Source organism: Thamnophis elegans, chromosome 11 (genome assembly GCF_009769535.1).
Source record: "Thamnophis elegans isolate rThaEle1 chromosome 11, rThaEle1.pri, whole genome shotgun sequence".
Taxonomy (NCBI): domain Eukaryota; kingdom Metazoa; phylum Chordata; class Lepidosauria; order Squamata; family Colubridae; genus Thamnophis; species Thamnophis elegans.
This window is the reverse complement of record NC_045551.1, coordinates 68,824,986-68,835,065: the sequence shown is the minus strand read 5'-3', so window position 1 is coordinate 68,835,065 and position 10,080 is coordinate 68,824,986. Positions and strand designations below refer to the sequence as shown.

Genomic DNA, 10,080 nt, shown 5'->3' with positions numbered 1-10,080 from the left:
CCAGCAGGGGGGGGGGAGCCATTTTTTTTTTGTCCTCTTGGCAACTCAGCGCAAATCTATTTCAGACGACGGCTTCGTAGGAAACGAGATGGCGGCTGGCCAGAGACTAATGACATTAAAGGGATGCACGCATACATTATTTATGAGCTGCAATGCTTATTCCCCTCCCCCTGTGTTATTAAAGCCAGAAGCCCCCCCCCTCCAAATAAGACTTTCGCCTGGATAGATGTGACAGCAGCTCTGCAGTTGGTCCCGCCGGCGAGGAATTTAAAAGTTTTAATGTACGGCGGATCCTCACGTTACGTGAAGAGGGGGATGTGTTTGGAGGCAGGCCGAGCAGCTGAAGAGCAGCCAGGCGTGATTTCTGTGTCCGTCAGAGATGGGTTCCTACAACAACGGATAGAGTGGATGGAGGGAGGAGTAGAAGGAAAGATAGGAAGGAGAGGAGAAAGGAGAGGAATAGGAGAAAGGGAAAGGCAGAGGAAGAATGGGAGGGAATGTAAGAGTAGGAAAGAGGGGAGGAATGGGAAGAAGAGGGGAAGGGTAAAGGGGAGGAAGGGGAAGGAGAGAAGGGAAAGGAGAGGAGGAAGGAAGGAAGGAAGGAAGGAGAGAAGAAAGAGAAGAAAGGGGGGTAGGAAGGAGGGAGGGAAGGAGGGAGGGAAGCAAGGAGGGAAGGAAGGAGGGAAAGAAGGAGAGAAGAAAGGAGGGAAGGAAGGAGAGAAGAAAGGAGGGAAGGAAGGAGGGAATGTAGGAGAGAAGGCAGGGGGAAGGAAGGGGGAAAGGAAGGAGAGAAGGAGAGAAGAAAGGAGGAAAGGAAGGGGAAAGGAAGGAGAGAAGGAGAGAAGAAAGGAGGGAAGGAAGGAAGGAGGGAAGGAAGGAGAGAAGGAGGGAAGGGGGAAGGAGGGAGGGGGGAAGGAGGGAAGGAAGGAGAGCAGGAGGGAAGAAACGAGGGAAGGAAAGAGGGAGGGAGGGAAGAAGAAGTAGGACCGTTGTAAGATAAGATGGATCTATGGGATGGTAAGAAAGCAATCTTCAAGTATATTGTCAACTGTAGGGAAAAATTGTTATAAATACATATTATTAATAACAGTTATGAGATCATATAATTGTGAATGTATATATGAAATTGATAAAATAAAAAAAATTTAAAAAAAGAGAGAGATGGGTTCCTACCAGTTTGGACCAGTTCAGCCTAAGAGGTAGTGGCTCAGCTGGACACTTGACTGTAACGGTTCTATCCTGGGTGCAACCATCTTTATTTTCTGTTCTGCACATGCACAGAGCAACCTTCCTTGAAAAAAATGTAATCCCCCCCCCTTTTTAATGCCCCCATTTTTGCAAAAAAAACCAGACCCGTTTTACGCTCATTTTTTGCAAAAACGGGGGTGTTTCTGCCTCCCCCTAGCCCTGCTGAAGCCTGCAGAGTGTTCCTGGGGGGCAAGGGGGTAGGACAAAAACTTGGGTAGTTTGCAGGCGCTCCCTGAGCTCTAGCAAGGCTGGAAGCCCCCACCCCCGGTGCACGTGCACACCACTTGTGCAAATGGTGCTGCTTGTGTTTGTGTGTGCTTGCAGACTGCTCGCACGGAGCCAACCCCTCTTCCCCTCCCCTCCAATCCTCAAAGAAGGGAAACATTGGACTACTCTGTGTGTTATGCCATAGGCCAAATCAAACCTCCTCCCTAATTATCAACTTTCCTTTCTTTCTTTCTTTCTTTCTTTCTTTCTTTCTTTCTTTCTTTCTTTCTTTCTTTCTTTCTTTCTTTTAGCAACTGTTGAAAATTCAAGAAGAATTAAATAACAAGAAGCTGGAACTGGAACAAGCAAAAGAAGAGCATTCCCACACGCAGGCCATGCTGAAGATCCTGCAGGAACAGGTGAGGCAGGTGGAAGGTTGGTCCTCCCCGTTTGGAAGGGTCTCTGCAGCGTTTTAAGCAGCCACATTTGAACTCAAGAGCAGACCGAATGGAGAAGCTTCAACAGGGTCTTACACCAGGAGTCCATCCGTCCATCTGTAGCTTCTCCAGGATGAGGAGCGACTACTTCAATGAAACAATCAGTAGTAACATTTTAGTTAAGTAAGATATAAACGGTGTGTTCATTAGATAGGAACTCCTCTCCTCTCCATTCCACTCCATTCCTCTCCCTTCTCCTCTCCACTCTACTTTCTTCTCCTCTCCTCCCCTCTCCTCTCCTCCCCTTCCCCTCCCTTCTCCTCTCCATGCCACTCCCCTCTCCTCCCCTCCCCCCCTCTCCCCCTGTCCCTTCTCCTCTCCACTCGCTCTCCTCCCCCTCCCTCCACTCCCTTCTCCTCTCCACTCCACTTCCCTCTCCTGTCCTCCCCTTCCCTCCACTCCCTTCCTCTCCCTTCTCCTCCCCACTCCCCTCTCCTCCCTTCCCTTCTCCTCTCTCCTCTCCTCCATTTCCAGAATATCTATAACCTATTTTCTATATTTTTAATATATGTCTAGGCAGTTCACAAATCAAATGGCCATCTTCCTCCAGACCAAAAATTCATTATAACTCTAAAATAAATGCATCCACTCCAAAATAGCCCTCTGCCAATTAGAGATGACCAAACCATTGAGGATAGTCTTCTACCCTCTGTCAGAAACCCCAGGTGTTCACAATTTGGGCTTATGTGGTTACTACAGGTAGGGGCTAGTCAGATTTGGGATGTGGGAATAATGTCCCAGAAGGTTGAGACAGAATTAGAGAGCCACCGTGTCTTATACATCTAGTAAGGGCGTGGTGGCAGTTGCTCAGGAGTGATGCAGTGGTCTAGAGGTGGAGCTCTCGCCTCACAATTAGGAGGCTTTGAGTTCAATCCTAGGTAGAGGCAAATATTTCTCTCTCTGGGCACAATGAGAATATATCTGCTGAACAAAACTCCGCATTGGCGACAGGGAATGGCATCCGGCCATGAAACACTCTGCTAGCTCCATTCAGCTGCCCAGACTCCACCCACCAGGGATTATGGGGTCATTAAATGAAGATGTAGTTGCTCCTTATTGTGCTAGACCAAGTAGTAGATGGATGCCGCTGTTGTGTAAGTGCTCCTTGTCCGTGGCCCTGTGGTTCTGAGCCCATCTTCTCATGGTGTCCCAACTCCGGTCTTCAATGAGGACACAAAGACTCCAAGCAAGAGTAGCTACTCCTCCTTGATTGCATCAAGACGGTTGAACTGTGTGGAAACTGGTCCTTGGGAACAGCTGGCAGCCTCTGTGTAGACAGGAGCTGAGAGTTAAGCCTTATATCATCGTAGCCAGAGTCCCTTCAGCTGAAGCTGATAAAGCTTGGTAATTCTGTCGTCTAATTGGAGTTAATTCATTCCTGATTATCACAAGATTAAGTAGCTGCTGAAATTAAGAAAAGGGTTGGCTTTGGTAACTCGCCTTTATGAAAGAGAAGAGTGCTAACAAGGGCAGCTCAGGCCACATTTCCTGGCTCACTTTCTCCGATCCAGACGGCTGGCTATAATTGTGGACAAAGCCTCAGGCTCAGAAATCTGTTTTTATAGGGTTTTTTTTTAAAAAAAAAATATTTTAATAGTTGTTAATGTTTTTACAGATTTATTGTTCAATTTTGCTGTCTGTTGCCCAGATTCACTTGTTTTTGAGATGGCAGCTATATAAACTGGATTGATGATAGTTAGATAGTTAGATGGGTGGGTGGGTGGAAGGAAAGAAGGAAGGATGGATGGATAGATGGATAGAAGGAAAGATAGATAGGTGGATGAATGGATGGATAGGTGGATAGGGGTAGATGGGTGGATGGATAGAAGGATAGATAGGTGGATAGATAGGAGGATAGATGGGTAGATGGATAGATGGGTAGATGAGTGGATGGATAGAAGGATAGATAGGTCTATAGATAGGTGGATGGATGGATAGATGAATGGATGGATGGATGGATGGGTAGATGGATAGAATAGATGGATAGATAGATGATAGAGCCGAGGTGGCGCAGTGGTTAGGGTGCAGTACTGCAGGCCACTTCAGCTGACTGTTATCTGCAGTTCAGCGGTTCAAATCTCACCGGCTCAAGGTTGATTCAGCCTTCCATCCTTCCGAGGTGGATGAAATGAGGACCCAGACTGTGGGGGCGATATGCTGACTCTGTAAACCGCTTAGAGAGGGCTGAGAGCCCTATGAAGCAGTATATAAGTCTAACTGCTATTGCTATTGCTATAGATAGAAGAGAGAGAGAGAAAAGAAAGAGGGGGATGGATGGATGGATGGATGGATGGGTAGATGGGTGGATAGATAGGTGGATGGATGAATAGATGGATGGATAGATGGATGGATGGATGGATGGATGAGTAGATGGATAGGATAGATGGATATATAGATGATAGACAGAAGAGAGAGAGAGAGAAAAGAAAGAGGGGGGAATGGATGGATGGGTAGATAAATAGATGCATAGATAATAAAGAGATAGAGAGATAGATCAGGGGTGTCAAACTGGCGGCCCATAGAATGGATGCGTCATATGCGGACCACACCGGCTCCAGCTCAGTGAACGGAAAAAACATTGCACCAGCCACGTGATGGCAATGTGGCAGCACAAGTTTGACACCCGTGAGATAGATAGATGGATAGTTGGATAGATGAATAAGTGATAAATAATAGAGAGAGAGAGAAAGAGAGAGAGGGAGGTAGATGATAGATGGATAGACAGATAGGCTGATAGATAAGAGACAACAATGTCTCTTGAATTTTTAATTCAAGAATATTTACTGATGGACAAGAAGTTTTTGTCTCTGATAAGTGTAGTAAGATTATTAAACCCACCAAAATGTCAGAATGCAGAAAGAGCCACAATGGGGGCAGTGAGGGGTGAAGATGGCCGCGTTTGCAGAAATAGCATCATTGGTTGGTTTGCTCAAGGAGCTACAATGGCTTTCATAAAACACAAGGACTTTTATTTTATTTTTTTGCTGAAAATGGTCAAAAGGGAATTGGGGATTTACCGATTAAGGGTTGTTTATGGGAAGAAGAGAAGCATGCTATTCACAGAGGTGAAAATAGCCATCATTACATTTGTAAGTGCTCCTGTAGTTATTCTTCCATCTTTTTTTTTCTTGGTTTGTCCCTTTCATGCTTCCGTGGTCTTCCAATTTTGCGCCAAATAATAAATCTTTAATAAAATTACGTGATTTAAAGCTATTTAATTGAACGTTTGATCTCACCATGGAACTCTCTGCATCTATAAAATAGCCATTCTCAAGCATTTGTGTATTGTTGAAATAAGCAATTAGGGAGAAATGGAAGGAACAGAGAAGTGGCATTTTGATGTAATAAGGTGTGTTGTTTATTAGTCATAGAAGCAATGTGATGCTGTTTATTTCAATGTCTCGTTATCCTGTATCTTTCTCTTCTTCCTTTTTTTCTCCAAAATAAAAATAAAAATGATGAAGTCAATCTCTACCCCACACGCCATGTACGCAAACACGTACACACAAAAGACACACACACACACACAAACACAAAGACACAAACACAGAGGGGGAGGAAGAGGGAGAAATAGACGGATGGAATTCTGATAGTTAGAAGAAACCCATTAATGAATGTAGACGGTATTTTTGTAGATGGGAGCTGCTGGGAGCCCAGCCTTCTTATTTATCATTTTATTACACTGAACAAATGATTTTTTCTTTCTCTCCCTGCTCTGCTCAAAGCGGATTCCAATTTGTGGGTAGAGAGGTAAAGACATCGATGTGTGCATAAAAGGAAAAATAAGCTTTTTTGTCTGCTGAACAGAGTTACACAATTTGGTGTTACAGCCTCATTTTCTCTATCTATCTATCAATCTATCTGTCTGTCTTTCTTTCTCTGTATAGCTATGTCTGTCTGTCTGTCTGTCTGTCTGTCTGTCTGTCTATCTCGGTCTGTCTGTCTGCCTTTCTCTGTCTAGCTATATCTATCTATCTATCTATCTATCTATCTATCTATCTATCTATCTATCTATCTATCTATCTATCTATATCTTATTTCTATCTGTCATCTAGCTAGCTAGCTACAATCTCTATATATATCTATCATCTATCTATCTCTATCTATCTATCTATCTATCTATCTATCTATCTATCTATCTATCTATCTATCTATCTATCTATCTATCTATTTAACTGTATCTAATCTACTATCTATCTGTCATCTAGCTATCTAGCTACAATCTATCTATCTATCTATCTATCTATCTATCTATCTATCTATCTATCTATCTATCTATCTATCATCTATCTTTATCTTCTTTCTATCTGTCATCTAGCTAGCTAGCTACAATATCTATCTATCTATCTATCTATCTATCATCTATCTATCTATTTAACTATATCTAATCTATCTATCTGTCATCTAGCTATCTAGCTACAATATATCTATCATCTATCTATCTATCTATCTATCTATCTATCTATCTATCTATCTATCTATCTATCATCATCATCATCATCTGTTTGCCTATCTGTCCATCCATTATCTATCTATCTATATCATCTATCATCCATCTATCTATCTATCTATCTATCTATCTATCTATCTATCTATCATCTATCTTCAATCTGTCTTCTATCTATCTACATATCTATATCTATCTATATCAATATCTATCTATCTATCTATCTATCTATCTATCTATCTATCTATCTATCATCATCATCATCTGTTTGCCTATCTGTCCATCCATTATCTATCTATCTATATCATCTATCATCCATCTATCTATCTATCTATCTATCTATCTATCTATCTATCTATCTATCTATCTATCTATCATCTTTTTATAGTGCCCATCTCTCCTGTGTGGCACAGTTACAAACCTAAGAACAGCATCATTTTATACATTTGAACACTACTTGAGGTCTGCCTGCAGTTGTTTACAGCTTCGAAATAAGACAAAAGACAGTTGCAGAGATGGCTGCAGATACCTGGGCACCCTTCTAGTTGATTCAGTATCACTCCTTAAAAAAAGAATCCCCATAAAGTTGTTAATAAGGCTCCAAAGATGAATGACTCCCAGGTAGGCTCCCAGGTGATGGTCCCAGAGGTAAACACTCCGAACTCTCATCTCTCCAGCTGCGATAATTGTTCTGTCTCCTTCCCACAATTGCAGCCTCTTCTAAACAGCTGCCTGAACGTTTGAAGTGGAAAATAATTCACTCCTACGAAGCGATGGGGAAAAAAAAATCTATAAATGCTTCCATGCAGCAATTTCGATTCTACGGACTATTGTTAAGAAATGGAAGCTTAGAACTGTTGGACTCAAGGGGAGGAAAGCTAGAAGACACACACACACACACACACACACACACACACACACACACGTCTATGTCTATGTCATTTCAAGGGATTATGGAGTCGTTAAATGAAGAGTTATTTGCAAACAATTCAAAACTTGCAAAATTCATCTCTTGCTCTACGCTTTCCAATTGGGTGGCTCAATTTCCCCTCCAAAAACAGATAGTGTATTTCTGCTACAACACAACAACATCGCCTTTCCTGACCGTTTCAACATGTTGATGCAATCGTGGGGCATTTGATTTAATTTTTTTCTCCTAAGAATATTTCTCCCCTTTTTTTTCCCGGATGGCCTGTAGCCATCCTGATGTGGAGAAGACATTTGGGTTTCAATGACTTAGTCCATCAAATAAGCTCCTTTCTCTTCCCGATTAGGTTCCTGAGCAGAAAAACCCATCACAGCTTTTTTTCAAAAACGCCCCAAAAACTCATAACTCAAAAGCAATTATTAGCTGCCTGCTATTTAGCTACCAGCAACTTTGCAATTGCTTGCAAAGTTCCAAATTAGCAGCCGCCAAATGGGAAATGAAAGCATTTATTACTCTTGAAAGCTAATTCTGCACCCTTCTTACGCCTTGAGACGGCTCCCTAATCTTATTGTGTTTTTTTTAAAGAAAAAAATAGCGTGCATCGACTTCCTTTTGTTTTATTTTTTTAAACCAACCTATCAGATCTTAACTAGGTTGCTTTCTAACCGGTTTCAGCAAACAGCTCATTAGAGTGGTACGCTCCGTATATTCTCTTCGTTGTGTCGTTATAAATCAACAATAACTGCGTGTGAAACGGGCTAATCGTGATTGTTGTTGTTGTTTTCCCCTCTCTCTTTCGTAGTTAAAAAAGAATGCCAAGGAGTTGGAGACTAATGGCCATGACGAATCTCAGGCAAAAGTAGGTGCAATTTTGGGTGGTTTTTTTTGAAATGAAAGCTGGTTTTGTTAATGGATTAATGGTCCTAACAGAGAGTAACCTTTTCTGAAATTGAAGGCGTGCTACTTCGGGGTGCTTATTTCGAGATAAATGAATTGATTTTTTTTTTTAATTTGCCATGCAAGAATTAACGGCTCCCTTGCCTTGCCACATGTATAATGGAAAAGTTTTTTTAAAAATATATATATATTTCTTGTTGCTGAAACATTTCTATGCCTGGGACTGAGAAATGTGGGTAACCTGGTTTGTGTTGATGTTCACATTTTCATCCCTGAATTTTCAGAAGATGGTGGGTTTTGAGGTTTTAAGTTTCAAAAAATTCGGCATTCTACACCTCGTGTGAAAAACCCAATCTTCCAGTTGTTTGTTGTTGTTAGTTGCGAAGTCGTGTCCAACCCATCACGATCTCATGGACAATGTTCCTCCAGGCCTTCCTGTCTTCTACCATCCTCTGGAGTCCATTGAAGCTCACGCCGGCTGCTTCGGGGATTCAAACATTTTTACTACCGGTTCTGTGGGCGTGGCTTGGTGGGCGTGGCAGGGGAAGGATACTGCAAAATCCCCATTCCCTCCCGATCCGCTGGGGCTCAGGAGGCAGAGAATAGACGGGGAGTGGGGCCAGTTTAGAGGTGGTATTTACTGGTTCTCCGAACTACTCAAAGTTTCCACTACTGGTTCTCCAGAACTGGTCAGAACCTGCTGAATCCCACTTCTGGTCTTGCTTAACGACAGAAATTTGGGGCTGAATTGTGGACGTAAGTCGAGGACTATCCGTATTTGGGGAGGCTTTCATTGCATGAAGAGGAGGGACGGAAGGGAGCCCGGTTGAGGGCACAACACGGCAAATACTTCTTCAAAACCCTGGATAGTTTAGGCGTCCCGGCAACACGTTGGAGAAACGTGAATTACGGAATTACATGCGTTCATAAAAGGAAGTTGAGAATCCTTCATCCCCCGGAGGCGCGTCTGTCGCCGAGTGTTTTGCAGATCAGAATGTCTGGAGAGGGAAGGATGGCTTAGTTTTCCGCATGGTTATTAGTGGTCTGTAATGCCTTTAATGGGATTAGTACCTATTTGATACACACTGACAAGCTGGATTTAGCACAAATACCCACCTAGGAGTCAGCGCGGAGATTCGGTAACGCCAGGAAGGAAGGGCTGAGCTCCCCCTTCCATGATTTTAGAGAATCTTTTGAGAGGTTATTTTAAGTAGGAATAAGAAAGCAGATTGTGATAACTTCTCTCTCCTTCTCTCTCTCTCTTCCTCCCCACTCTCTCTCTCTCTCTCTCTCTGTGTGTGTTTCTCTCTCTCTTTTTCTCCCTCTCTTTAACTCCCTCTTTCTTTCTCTCACTTCTTTTTCTCTCTTTTTGTTTCTCTCTCTCTTCTCTCTTCTTCTCTCTCTTTGGTTCTCTTTCTCCCTCTTTAACTCTCTCTTTCTCTCTAACTTTTTCACTCTTTTTGTTTCTCCTCTCTCTCCTTCTCTTTGTTTCTCTCTTTCTCTCTCTGTGTTTCTGTTTCTCTCTCTATTTTTCTCCCTCTCTTTAACTCTCTCTTTCTCTCTCTCACTTCTTTTTCACTCTCTTTGTTTCTCTCTTCTTCTCTCTCTTTGGTTCTCTTTCTCCCTCTCTCTCTTTCTCCCTCTTTAACTCTCTCTTTCTCTCTAACTTTTTTCACTCTTTTTGTTTCTCTCCTCTCTCTTCTTCTCTTTGTTTCTCTCTCTCTTTCTCCCTCCCTCTCTGTTTCTTTCTCTTTCTCCCTCTCTTTAACTCTCTTTCTCTCACACACTTCTTTCTTTTTCACTGTTTTTCTCTCTCTCATGTATTTCTTTCTCCCTCTCTTTCTTCCTCTCTTTAA

General features: G+C 42.6%; 1 protein-coding gene across 1 annotated transcript in view; it reads left to right on the top strand.

Annotated features, from left to right (window-relative positions):
- Positions 1–10,080, top strand: part of ENOX1 (ecto-NOX disulfide-thiol exchanger 1) — a 132,600-nt gene that overhangs the window by 100,901 nt on the left and 21,619 nt on the right. The window contains exons 8-9 of the mRNA XM_032226638.1: positions 1,767–1,874; positions 8,130–8,186. Of these exons, the coding sequence (XP_032082529.1) occupies positions 1,767–1,874; positions 8,130–8,186 (165 nt within the window). The remainder of the gene's footprint in view (positions 1–1,766; positions 1,875–8,129; positions 8,187–10,080) is intronic.